At 39.6% G+C, this 14,471-nt stretch overlaps 1 protein-coding gene across 1 annotated transcript; it reads left to right on the top strand.

The window, feature by feature from the left end:
• The first annotated feature begins 555 nt into the window (after window positions 1–555).
• On the top strand, window positions 556–12,102 carry LOC140877701 (uncharacterized). The gene is made up of 8 exons (XM_073281255.1): window positions 556–607; window positions 9,373–9,867; window positions 9,964–10,263; window positions 10,378–10,584; window positions 10,636–10,733; window positions 10,826–11,272; window positions 11,351–11,451; window positions 11,961–12,102. The coding sequence occupies exons 1-8, from the start codon at window positions 556–558 to the stop codon at window positions 12,100–12,102; spliced, it is 1,842 nt and encodes a 613-aa protein (XP_073137356.1).
• The last annotated feature ends 2,369 nt before the right edge of the window (window positions 12,103–14,471 follow it).

Genomic DNA, 14,471 nt, shown 5'->3' with positions numbered 1-14,471 from the left:
ACGGAACGTCACAGTCCACTACCTTGTGCTTTGTCACATCTGCCCTGGAAACATAATCTCGATGTCAGACCTCAAGTCATTAGTGAAATGTTGCAACCTCTCACTTCCACTGTAGCAATCATGGGCACGAAGTGACAACACCGCTCGAACTTCCTCAAATACTCGGCCACAGTCCTGTCTCCCTGTCGGAGGCTCATGAATTCACAAATCAGCTGACCTCGCACATCCTCTGTGAAGTACTTCTCAAAGAAAGCCGTCTTGAAATCCCTTCAAATCATCGTAGCTAGATCAAGACCAGTCACTGCACCTTCCCACTAGAGAGTTGCATCATCCTTCATCATGTAGATTGCGCATCTGACCCAATAGGCATCCTACGTCCCCATGTAAGAAAATATCGTCTCCAAAGCTATAATCCACTCCTCAGCCACAAGTGGATCACGGGTTCACGCAAACTCCTTCGGTCCCTGCTTGCAGAACCTCTCAGTGATGTCCTCCTCGTGCGCCCTCCTAAACTGTCCAGCCTGATGCTCAAGTAAACTCGTGATACCAGATAACATGTCCATGTTGGCCCTCTCAAAAGCTGCGAGTGGTAGAGCTGCAGGTGAAGGTAGAGGCGAAGGTGGATCCTGATTACCCGCATCGCAAACTACGCGACTCGGAGACATACTACAATTCCCAATAATCCCTCACGCAATCGTAGTGCATAGCAATGTATTTTAATTTAAAAGCCTTATAACCTGAATTTCAGTGAAAACTAACTCATGGGTCCCATTTGTAAAACATAATTTAAAGCATTTAAAACTCACAGACTGGTAATGCGACTTCTGAGCTCCACGTAGCAGGCTAGCCAACCCTACAAGGACCTTGCTCTGATACCAAATTGAAACGACCCTGACTCGAAGGATTTTTTTTTAAAAAATATTAAACATATGCCCATACATATATGCATCTATACTTAAAATAGATTTTCATAAAATTTAATACATAATAAAAAGTGATTGCATCTTAAAAGTTTAAAAACTCGAACAGGTTAAAATCCATGCAAATGACTATAATCTCAAAAGTATGCAAACTAATGAAAAATAGTAAACATGTGCGGAAAATAGCTCAATACATAAAATATCTCATCATAAACTAAATCAACTGAAACATGAGCTGGCGAAGGTCACGGGTGTGCTAGCTCGCCACGGATGCACAGAGGTCTTCACCACCCGTCGGTACCACAAGCTCCTGAATAACATAAAACTCACCTGCACACCATTTAGATCTAGTGAGCCTAAAGGCCCAACATGCTCTACCTTTAATAACGAGTACTACTAAATAAAACCACATGCAAGCACATAACGTATATAAAAATAACCTGAGGATTCTAATGCATGCATGATCGTAAAATCGAATGCATAAGCTGCGTCGTAATCTAAATCATAACATAATACGTAAAATGATACATTACATAAGCATTGACATGTCATAAACATAAAAATCATTTTTTGTGGGTCATATCAGTGAAGTGTAACCTAATTCGATTGATCAATCTAAATCCATCGTACGTGGTGGCGGCCTGTGGGGTATACTCCTAACGCCCTATGCCACTTCACCCAACCTTTGGGGATCCATAGGCTCATAATCATAAGTGGAAAGGTCATCGGGCCCGGTATCCCGACCTCCAGTCCCGTGTTTGTCACAAATCGCTTCAACTTTCCAAAAATATTTTCTTTACATGCCCGTTATCTCATCATAAAATACATGCATGAATCATGAACTTAGAAATATCATTTTCTTAAAATTTTGCCCGTAAATATATATTTAATTCATTTTTCCATAAAAATCATATTTATATCAAAATATACATATACATCTATTAAATATATATTTACGGACTATTTTGTTTGCCACTGGCTAGTTCGAGTTGTTGTCCCTTAACTAAAGCCCATAAACTTAGACTGACTCGTTAACATTTATACTTACCCAAAAATACTTAGACTAGCTCCATCACACTTAAAATGAACCAGATCAAACTTAGATTGGCCCAATAGTACTGAGCCTGACTTAGAATTTAGCTCAACCAAATAAATTAAACAACTTAGGCTCATTAACGAATTTAGTCCAATTAATAAATTAACCCCCCAATAACTATCTTAAGCCCAATAAGCTTGACTCAATAGCTAAATCAATTCATCCAAGCCCAAATAACATTTTAGCTCAAATAAATAACTCAAGCCCAATAAACATCTTAGACCTAATAAATAAATTAAGTCCGATAAACATCTTAGACCCAATAACAAAAATTGACCCAATGAATAAACCAAACACTTGGATTAATAAATAAATTACTCGGCCCAAAATAAAATAATCCGAAACCAAACCATAACATATCACCCTAATACACTTTACCCGACCCGGACAACCCACTCGTCCGAGCCCTGCCTGAGTTGCCTGCTAGATAGACCACCCTTACAACCATCCAATTGTTCACCTAGCCGACACAAGTTCAAGACATCTTAAATCAACACCCAAAGGGACCTAATCCAACCATCAACCATTGAACAACAACAAAGACCTAGCCATGGCAGAACAATCATCCACAATACATAAAAACGTGAATAATGCATGAGTTAAAATTTGAGCTGTCATATCCACATACAAATGCAACAACACAATTTAATAACCAAAACAGTGAATATACTGATCTAAACGGTGTGAGCACGGAAGAGTATAACATGCTTTATGTTTAAAATGCACGAAAAACCTATACAGTTGCGGTTGCACATATCGGGACTCGAATCTCATAATTATCCAATTCTGGATCAAATCCCTAATCTGCTGATTTTTGCCTCTAATTATCTTCAACGGGCTTCCGATCTGCGAAAAATCACACAATGGTCAAAAGTCAACCTTGGTCAACTCTCGTCAAACTTTGACCAAAAATTACCGAACTTTATTGCTCTCTCACCGCTTAACGATTTCGAATCTCGACTCGAAACTTGGATATTTGGATCTATCACATCGAGACGATCGAAAATGGTTAGCATGTCGAAGGCCGGAGACTCGCCGGAGAAGACGGCGGCATCCGGCGGCGATGTCAAAACTTCTCCTAAATTTCTGAAATTTTGTAGGCTTGTAGAACATGACAAGACAATTCTAATGGACTAAGCCCCAACCAAAGAGGACCACCGAGGCGGCCGGAATCGGCGATTTACAGGCGGCGGCGACGGCAAGCTCTAAGCTCCGATCCATGCGATTTTCGACTAAAAATGATGTAATAAGCTTGGGAAATAATCTACACACATCCTAGAACCTTTTAACAACACAAAAACAACAAGAATCGACCTAAAATCCGACGATTCGCGCGAGGAAGATGATGAATAGTTTTGCCCCTTTCTCGACGTCGTGCTCACCAAATCGGACACCAAAACTCACGATTCTTGGTATGGTTGTGATCGCCTCGACGATAGCTACAAGATGGCATGCTCAATCGACGGCGAAAGGCGGCGGTCGACGGTCGGCAACGGCGGGACGTGAATGGGGTTAGGGTTTTAGTGTGTGTTTTAGGTGTTTAGTGCATGAAAGAGAGTGTACCACTTAATATTATAAAATTTGGTCCTAAAATGACCCGGTATGATCCATTTCAATGCTCTTGTGTTATTTTACACCAATATGTAATTTAACACATTTTTACAATTATCTGAAATAGCAAACTTTGACTTGACAACTAGATCAGTTAATTCCCAATAAATAAATTGAGTCAATTTTAGGCTTTGACCAATGACCCAAACTGATTATTTTCTCCAAATTAAATTATCTGGCATCAATAATTATTTTTAATTCCATTATCTCAATAATTATCTCAAAATGCCAAAATTATCAGATATTCAGAAATAGTCAAACTCATTGACTAATTGGCACGTGTATTTTGTAAATACACTCTATAACTCATTTGGCAGTAATAATTATTTTTCCAACTCAATAATTATTTTTAATTGCCAATTAATTCGTTAATAAATTTTTGGGGCGTTACACTAACATTTACTTAACCACATATCTTTAAAGCATAAAATATTTTAGAGTGTGTATTCATCATCCCTCTACACACGCACCCGATCCCCAACAAGTGGTATCTGTAGTAACCCGTATTTGAAATTAATTATTAATGAGTAATAAATCTAATGATCATGTTTAGATTAAGTAAAACATGATTAAAGAAATTCCAAATGGTTTAACGGAGTCCAAAGTTGGATCCATAACACTCGAATATGGCCGGGAAGGTTCCAAGGATTCGGAGGGATCGGCTGCGTCGAACCAGGTTCGGATAAAACGGAGCCAACACCCATGAACGGATGCTCTGAAGATTTCGGAGGCTCCGAACTCAAATCAGAGGCTCCAATCTTTCATAGGCCAGCTGTCCGGAATTAATTCGTCATTGATGACATCATTGAGGGGAATTCGGACGCTCCGAAGGTGGATTGGAAGCTCCGAACTAGTATCGGATGGCATCCTCTAGAAGCTAGACACGTGGTTGGCTGAGGGAGTTCGGACGGAGGGTTTGGACGCTCCGATCGGGATCAGAGGATGTGGGGGCTCAGGTCGCTAATTCAATTCATATGGTATTTCATAATAAATCCAAGATCACAAAATAAAGATCAAATTTTTTTTTAAAAAAAAACAACACCTCGCTCGATCGGTCAAAAGCTACCGATCGAGCGAGCAGAAATTCCCAACTCTCGGGTTTGAAAAATCACATGCCTCGCTCGATCGATCAAACACAACCGATCAAGCGAGCTTGCTCTGCTCAAGAAAACAACAGATTGCTTTTGCTGTCAAAACTGTTCAAGTCTTGATCTCTCTTCCAATTTCAATTCCAAAACATGTTAACTCAATGCTATAAACATGTATAGACATATGTATCAAGATCAAGCACAATATTCTTGCTTTCTTACATCAAACTACTAGTTTCAAGTATTCAAACTAGCTAAGATACATACAAGTTCCATATGTTCCTCAACATAACAACCAACACTTGTTTCTAAAATATAAAACAGCTATTGCACATACACCTCAGCTAAGACCCAAGTCCACACGTGCTAGATTCTCTCACGAGCTATCAAGGTCGTCTTTGACTAGCTCCTGCCCCTCCTATTGCCATGCACACATACAAAACAAAAAAATAGCCGGATAAACTCCGGTAAGAAGTCATTCTCAGTATAACAGATATATACATGCTTTAACAATCATAAATCAACTCAATATTTAAGTTAAGCAGTAAAACTTTGTAACCGACGTCTGTCATCGAGGTTTTAAGCCGCTCAAGGCCTCAAGATTCATATCTGAATCCCGGTGTCAAGATTCGTATACGATCTTAATATGGTTATCCATTCTCTTTTCTTTGTAACCAACATGACGTCATTAACATCAATATAATCAAAGATTCACTACCTGAGATGGATCATAAACTCAAGTCTAAATCTAAAACATAATCATAAAACAATTAGTATGTGATTTTCTTCGAGGAGAACTCGAAATACATCAATCTCGTATCAAAATCCCTCTTTGATTGATATCGTTTTTTACCTTCTTTGATCTTGGTTCTTGAATGCTTCAAATCTGAAAATATCATCAAGAACACATATAAAAAATCTGCTCATCTCCTCAACTCAAACATCAAGTGAACAATGGCTTCAAACCTTCTTCAATCTATCCCAGTTCGGAAGCAAACTTCTCGAGTTGATCACGCCCTTATCTAATCTGAAATAAATCATATTGAAGCTACATATATCAACAATAACTCATTTCAATCCATAGTTCAATCAATGGAATACAAAACAACTCAAATCTTGAACGGGCGGTGTATCGACTGAAAGTCGGTAATCAAAACTCAATCCTATCAACTCTAACAAGTGTATCAACTTCATATACACTTCATATCAGAAAGATATCCTCCTAAACCAGCAATATCAGACAACATAGGTTTCAAATTTCATACAATAAATCATAAAAAATTCGGCATCTGTTCTTCGATCCGACTTCGATATCGAACTAGATATAACTTCAAGAACACATATTCATGCTTAAATCTGATTTCCCCCAACCTCAAGATTTCGAAACCTACTGAATCACATTGATACTTACATAAAATCGAAGTTCGTAGCAGGAGGATCCCAGCGCTATTCTCAGAATTAAAATCAGTTGGCCGGATCAAAAGATATCGTAGTTTGAAAATGATATTTGGATTTGCAAATCTGAATTCTCGATTCCTTGCTAAAAATTGGATATGAAGATGATGATATACGTTGAGATACAATTATACAAGTTTCCAAGTCATTTATGCCAATGTTTGCAATTTGGCCCCTCAAGTTTCCATTATTTGCAATTCAGTCCCCGAAAACTCAAAATAATTCAATTTCAATCCTAATTAATTTAAGATTATTAGAATTTAATTCTAAATTCCAAATATTCCCAAATTACATATTCTCAGATTAAAATTAAATAATTTCGGGGCTTTACAATTCTCCCCCTCTAAGACATGATTTCGTCCTCGAAATCTCAAATAATCTGTATGCACATAATATACTGAAATAAGAAAAAACAGAATAAGACTCACATCAATGAAATTTTTTTGGAAATCTCTGTCTCATATCTTCTTCAGCTTCCCAAGTAGCCTCTTCAATACCATGCCGACTCCATTGAATCTTCACCAATGGAATAGTCTTAGTTCGGAGTTGCTTTTCTTTTCTATCAAGTATCTGAATAGGCTGCTCAAAATAGCTAAGAGTCTCGTCGATCTCATCTTCATCAGGTTGCAAGATATGAGATTCATCAAGTTGATACTCTCGAAGCATAGAGACATGGAATACATCATGGATACCGGACATAGATGTAGAAAGAGCGAGTCGATAAGCAAGATTGCCTATCTTCTCGAGAATCTCGTACGGACCAATAAATCGTGGAGATAACTTCCCTCGCTTGACAAATGTAACTGTGCCTTGTAAAGGTGAGATCTTCAAAAATACCCTGTCTCCTTTCTCAAAACACAACGGTCTTTGTTTGATATCAGGAATTTCAGATACATCATCCCAATACAATGGTGATCTACACTTATTCCCATACAACACTTCAAATGGAGCCATTTCAATACTTGTTTGATAGCTATTGTTGTATGAAAATTCCACGAGTGGTAATGACTCTTGCCAAGTAGTGTTAAAATCTAACACCATAGCTCTAAGCATATCCTCAAGTGTTTGAATAGTTCTTTCAGATTGTCAGTTAGTTTGAGGATGATAAGTAGTACTCAAATGTAACTTCGTACCTAGATCTTGTTGCAAACTGTGCCAAAAGTGTGATGTGAATCGAGGATCTCTATGAGATAAAATAGACTTAGGCACACCGTGTAGTCTTACAACTTCCTTCACATATAAATCGGCCATCTGATCGTGTCTATATGTCATTTTATACGGAATAAAGCATGCGGATTTCGTCAATCGATCGATAATTAACCAAATAGCATCGCATCCTCGGGCTGAGCGTGGTAACTTAATTACGAAATCCATGGAAATATTGATAGTAGTGTTTTGTTTGCATTTTTAGTGTCCCTTTGTTAAGTGTTTTGCATGCATTTTGTGTCATTATTCATGTTTTATTCTAGTTTTACTTTATGTCATGCATTGAGCTTCTTAACTTAGTTTTTTTTATTCATTGTGTAGGAATTACCTTGTTTTGATTAAATAAATCGAAGTGCGTCCATGCGTCCAAAGATAGCAGCGAAGCAGATTTTTCATCATGGAAGCATGCGCTCGATCCTGGAATTTGCCCAGATCAAGCGCGGCCAAGGAAGTCTAAAGGCAGTAGGATGCTCAATGTTGTGCGCTCGATCGGGTGGAAGTCCTGGATCGAGCGAGCTCAAGGAATTTTCGAGGCAGAAGGTTGCCCAGTTTTGCGCGCTCGATCCTCGCATTTTCCCGGATCGATCGCGCGAGTCTATTGCGGGAAAAAGTTGTAATTTTGAAAACTCTTTTAATTAAGGCTCTAGACTTTTATTTGATTTTTAAGTCGGTTTTAGGGATTTTATCAGACTATTCTACACGCGGAGAACGCAAAGAACTCTCTGTGGACGGCTAGGTTTTCATCTATCTTTTCTTATTTTTATTTTCTCTCATGATTTTTTGTAGAAAATTCATGAGTATTGTTGGCTAAACTTTAGTACTTGGTTGAGGAAGAAAAAACCCTTGATTTTACTTATTCATGAGATTTTGATTTATAATGTTTGATTTTTATCGAGTATCAAGAATTATTCTGAATTGATTGATATGCTTGTGTATGAGATTTTTAGATTGGCCATCTTAGGATTTTATTATATAAACAAAAGATAAATTATAATTCAAATCCGTAATTTTTTGAAACCTCTAATTTGCGAAGCAACTGCGTGTAATATTTTCTGCTGTTGAATTTATTATTTCGTAGGGATAATAATTGACTAGGCTAAATACAACCGCTGGTGTTTGTGTTGTCTAGTTTCATTAGTTTTACTAGTTTGAATGCTACCGTGAATTTAAATCTGATCGCTGGTATTGGGTTAGTTTATGGGGTAAGGGTTAACTTAGACTGCTGTTGTCTAGTTAACTAAAATTAAGGTGAGACTGGAATTAAATTTCCAATGACGAATATTTGATAAGATTAATTATTTTTAGATGATCAATGATTGAATGAATAATATCAAGGGTGTATTCGACCGATACCAAGTCTTATTTCTTATTGAATTTCTCCAGTCTTTTATTTAAATTTTGCATGCTAGTGAATTTTGATTGCTTAAAGTTTTTAGTAGTTAATCCAAACTCCAAAACCCCCTTTTATTTTAAAGAACGCAAATAAATTTCACTTTCCTCGTGGGAACGATCCCTACTCATGCAACTACATTTTCAGTAATTATCTTATTGAGTCGGGTAATTTGGGCGTACGCGATAAGCGCTACCAAATTTTGGCGCCGTTGCCGGAGAACGGTGTTAATTTATTGTGTTCTTCTTATTTTTATTTTTAATTTTAATTTTTTATTTTATTTTTATTCCTCGTAGTGCTACTCTAGTTTGTTCATGCTTTCAGGTGACTCTGCTGAAGAAGATTTTCTCTACGATTCGAAAATAGAAAGGACCTTGCATACGCGGAGGAGAGAACTTCGTAGAAAACAACAAGAGGAAGCTGCTTGAGCTGCATTCCCAGAAGAAGAGATGGCTGCTAACGCCAATCTGAGTTTGAGACAATTGGGCACTCCTGATCCTAACCAACAGCCCTTATGCATTACTTTCCCCACTCTAGAAAATAATGCTAATTTTGAATTGAAATCTGGACTGATACACTTACTGCCTGCTTTTCATGGTCTTGCAGGTGAGGATCCGCACAAGCATCTGATGGAATTCCACGTGGTGTGTTCAAGCATGAAACCGCATGGAGTAACAGAGGAGCAGATTCAGCTCAGAGCCTTTCCTTTCTCTTTAAAGAGTTCTGCTAAGGATTTGCTGTACTACCTACCTTCTGGATCCATCACCACCTGGACTGAGATGAAGAGGATATTTTTAGAGAAGTACTTTCCAGCTTCTAGAGCAGCAAACATCCGGAAAGAAATTTATGGGTGCAAACAGCAGATGGGAGAGTCACTGCACGAGTATTGGGAGTGCTTCAAGAAACTTTGCGCCAGCTGTCCGCAGCACCAGATAAGTGAAAATTTACTAATTCAATACTGTTATGAAGGGTTGTTGTCTCATGATAGGAGTATGCTGGATGCGGCCAGTGGTGGGGTTTTCGTGGATAAAACTCCAGTGCAAGCAAGAAATCTAATAGAGAATATGGCTGCTAATTCTCAGCAATTTGGTACCACCAGAAGTGATCCTGCGCCCAGAAAAAGTAACGAGGTAAACGTTTCTTCCCTTGAACAACAACTGAGCGAACTGACGTCTCTTGTGCGTCATATGGCTGTAGGAAATGGACAGATTGCAAGGGTATGTGGAATTTGTACTCAATTGGGACATGCAACTGACATGTGTCCCACTCTTCAAGAGGGGTCTGCGGAACAAGTTAATGTGGCAGGAGGATTTCCAGGACCACCTCAGCAGAGGTATGATCCTTACTCTAACACATACAATCCAGGTTGGAAGGATCATCCAAACCTTAGATATGGCAATCCACAAGCGAATCAGCCTGGACCTCAAGCACCACAGCACAATCAATCTTATAGGCAACCGTACCCTCCACCACAGCGCCCTCAGATTCCTACGCCAGGTGAGTCTCTTGAAAACATAGTTTAGAATCTTGCCACTAATACTTTGGCTTTTCAACAGGACACCCGGACGAGCATCCAAAACTTAAATACGCAAATGGGGCATCTCGCTGCAGCAATCTGCAAGTTGGAAGCACAAAATTCCAGCCGTTTGCCTTCACAAACAGTGGTGAATCCGAGGGAGAACATGAGTGCTATTACTTTGAGGAGTGGAAAAGAGCTGCAGATTCACAATGGATTGGTCAAAGAACCGGTAGAGACTGAAGGGGACGAAGAATCTAAGGTGGAGGAGAATGAGCCCATCCCTAAAGAAGCACCGCGAGGTAAGTTTCCCCCTTTTTATGAGTATAAACCTGTAGCCCCTTTTCCCTTAGCTTTGAAGGATTCTAGGAAAAATGAGGGGATTAAGGAGCTCTATGAAACTTTTTGTAGATGCGAGGTAAACATTCCACTGTTAGATGCTATTAAGCAAGTACCTCGCTATGCTAAATTTTTGAAAGAATTATGTACTGCGAAAAGAGAACAAAAATTGAAGGGTTGTAAGAAAGTTGAATTGGGAGCAAGGTCTCTGCCGTTATTCAAAGAAAGGTACCTACAAAATGCAAGGACCCAGGTATGTTCTCGATTTCATGTAAAATAGGAGATGTTCAGCTTGATACAGCCATGCAAGATTTAGGAGTGTCGATTAATGTCATGCCATACTCTGTTTATGCTTCCTTAAATCTTGGGTCTTTGAATGAAACTGATATTGTTATCCAAATGGCTGATCGATCTACTATTTTCCCGAGGGGTTTATTAGAAGATGTCCTAGTGCAAGTTGGCGAATTGGTCTTCCCGGCTGATTTTTATATTCTTGACATGAAAAACAATGAATTGAATAATCCTATTTTATTAGGAAGACCATTCTTGAAAACTTCTAAGTCTGTAATAGATGTTGATAACGGTACTCTCACTATGGAATTCGATGGGAAAATTGCCAAATTTAATATTTTTGATGCCCTGAAAAATCCTGTTTGTGAAAGTGTTGTTAATATACTTGCAACGCCTGCTGAAATTTCTACTGCTGAAAATTTTATCTCTGATATGTAGGCACCAAAAACCGCGACAAAACATCCTCCTGACCGAGCGAAAAGAATCGCCAAGAAGTCGAAGCAGAAAAAGCATGGAACATTGACTGGAAAAATTATGAAGTGGGTAAAGGTGGACAAAGGAACCAGATTTAAACCACCCTGAGGAACTGCAACATTCAGTCGAGCCAATGACCGTAAACAAAGGCACTGACTGGGAGGCAACCCAGCAATCAGTTTTTTTTGTTTTTGCTTCGTTCTATTTTTTTGTTTCGTTGAATTTTTGTTTTTAATTTTGGTTTCGGAGAATTTTTGTTTTTAATTTTTGTTTCGGAAAATTTTTGGAAAATTAAAAAATATAACTTCTGAAGTAGCAGGCGCGCTCGATCCGGGAAAGTTGTAGGATCGAGCGCGCGGAATTTCTAAACTCACTGCCCGTACATTTTAACAGGCGCGCTAGATCCGGGAAAGTTATAGGATCGAGCGCGCCCTTTACTTTGCTTTATTTCTGAGCATTTTCTCCCTCTTTTCCCCCACTCCCCCTTTCAAATTCCCCTCGGCCCTTAGAACCAATTTCCTCCAAATTTTCGAAATTTCCAAATTTTTCACAATTGGTTATCTATCTATTGCAGGATCATTCAAGGGCTTGGAATCTTTATTTTTTCCTTCCTCTCTACTCCTCCAAGGTCATATTTTGCTAGAAAAGCTGGAATTGTTCGTGCACACAAGGTGTTCGACGAATTGCCAATATTACTCATCCTTGCCAATTTTTGAGTGATCATGGGTCCAAAGCGTACTACTGAGAGAGGCGAATCTTCTCGCCAAGGCACACGAGCTACAACCGCATCCTTCAACCTTGCCGGCCGTTTTGTTAATCAAGCGGCCCGGGATCGCTATGACCATGCTAAGAACCATCGCTCCCCTATTACTGAGAGGGGTTTTGATCTCGATGTGACTGTAAACGAAGAAGCGGCTCAAGTCTTGGCACGTGGGTGGGGAACGTTCTGTAAGCAACCCGCTCCAACCATTGTCCCTCTTGTTAGGGAATTCTATGCTAATGCTGCGGAGCGGACGGATGGCAAGGCCTTTGTCCGGGGCACTTTGATTTCCTACGCAGCTTCTGAGTTGAACGCCATGCTAGAGACACCAGATGTCGATGACAGCATTTTCCAAAGTGCTGCCCTTTCCCCGGATGTTCACGAGATCCTTACTCAGTTGTGCTTTACCGGGGCTGCTTGGTTGGATCCGATTAATTACAAGTGCTTCAAAGAGAAATATCTTTTTGTGAATCCGGCCACCTGGTACGCATTCCTCTGCCGCCGCCTAATGCCAATCTCACACAAGAGTGAAGTTCATGTTGAGCGTGCTGTGCTGCTATACGCTCTTGATGTCGGACTCCCGGTCAATGTGGGTCGAGTTATTCATGATCAGATACGGCAGTCGATCACTTCTAAGACATCCGGTCTTTTCTTTCCCATGATCATTACACAGTTATGCCTGCGCGCTGGTGTGCAAGCTAGAGCAGACGAGGAATGGTTGCAGCCAATGCGACCCATTGACCAAGCAGCTGTTGATGCCAAAAGAGCTTATAGGCGGAGCCTATTTCTGGTGGATGACCAATTTGTGGTGGTGCACCAACCGGTGCGTCCTATTCCACCTTCACGCCGCCCTACTGCAGTTACTGTTCAAGAGATGGCCGCTTTCACGCAGCACCAGAACATATTCAATGCGGCCACAGCTGCAAATTTTCAGGTGATAGATTACATTACTCGTGGCATCTCCGAGAGACTTGGGATTGATCCCACCACGCTCCCACCAGCTGTTCCTTTCCCGCCACCTTTTGAGTTTCCATGGGTCGACCCAGTGCCACCGCCAGAGCATGATGAGGATGGGGCGGACGCCAATCCATAAACCTGGGGAGTTTTCTTTTTCTGTTTTCATTCCTTTGCATTGCATTCATTTTCTTTTGTGTTGTTAGTTGTTTAGTTTAGTTCTCGAGCATTGAGGGCAAAGCTTTGTTTTGTTGGAACACGGTCGTTCTTCGGATCGAAAAAGAAAGTGATACCCGGTGCAGCGGAAGTTTTAAAATTTTATATGGAACGATTCCATATGGATATCAAATTCCTACGATTAAAATTTATAACATAAAATCTCGAAGCGAGATTATGGACACCAACAGATTAAACTGCTCTTGTTGTATATCCCAGGAACTGATGAACGAACAATTCTTCAATCAGGTCCACGAACAGAAATTTAATCCCTCTGATAGACTGCAATAGAAAGTCTATCAGAAGTTTTTACGAAGAGATAGAACAGATATGATCTGTTAAATCAGTCAGCAAATTCAAAAATTTACAGACTGAATTTTCGAACACTGTGAGAGGGAGAGGGAGGGGTCGGCCGAAAACCCTAAGAGATAGCTCTCTAGGTTTTCGAAATTATGACCTGTGTTTTGTAATTTCTGTACTGCAATAACTTATTTATAATGTGGGGTGCTAACAGCTTAGGGCCCATTAGTCATAAGTTCAAGCCTGACAAGCAAAGCCTGCATGTTCAGAAATTAATATAAAATTCATCGTGACTCAGATTGATAAACCAATTTCACCAATGTGCACAGAAACCATTTCTGCATTTTTAAAGTCAAGATAAATTTTCTGAATCCGAATTCAGTGATTTCCAAAAATGTCCATCACTATGTAATTTTAGGAAATCTTACTCCCTCTACTCTTAAATAAGAAGTCCCACTTCTTTATTCAATAAATTTAACTCTTTAAATTTAATTATCTCAACGGGGATTAGAAATCCATTATTTGTGTGACCCTCAATGGTTCAGGGATACAGCTAGCCGTGGGCTCACAACTCCTTGTGACTCGGAACAACAATTTTCGACTTGCCCATCGAATCATGGTAAGAGCGCCTAGCAACATTGCCCCATGATTCCCTAGGTATCACTGATAGTGCCTGCAAGAACCAATAGATTTTGGTTAGCATACAGTACGGTCCCTTCATCCATATATCCCGATCGAATCAACAAGCATTGGTAAATCGAGAGTCGTTCGAGATTCGATAACTATGCAATGCATCTTGAAGATCAAATAGTGACATCGCATGTGCTACTATGAAACCAAGTAACCTAAAACACA

Source organism: Henckelia pumila, chromosome 2, assembly GCF_033568475.1.
Source record: "Henckelia pumila isolate YLH828 chromosome 2, ASM3356847v2, whole genome shotgun sequence".
Taxonomy (NCBI): domain Eukaryota; kingdom Viridiplantae; phylum Streptophyta; class Magnoliopsida; order Lamiales; family Gesneriaceae; genus Henckelia; species Henckelia pumila.
Note: the sequence above shows the minus strand (reverse complement) of the source record. Positions and strands in the feature narration are given on the sequence as shown.

Excerpts from the sequence above, each read along its gene's own strand:
- LOC140877701 (XM_073281255.1), top strand. The coding sequence starts at position 556 with ATGTCCATGTTGGCCCTCTCAAAAGCTGCGAGTGGTAGAGCTGCAGGT. Across the intron at positions 608-9,372 it reads TGGTAGAGCTGCAGGTGAAG|GTGAGGATCCGCACAAGCAT; the intron begins GTAGAGGCGAAG and ends ATGGTCTTGCAG. Across the intron at positions 10,734-10,825 it reads TGTTAGATGCTATTAAGCAA|GTCTCTGCCGTTATTCAAAG; the intron begins GTACCTCGCTAT and ends ATTGGGAGCAAG.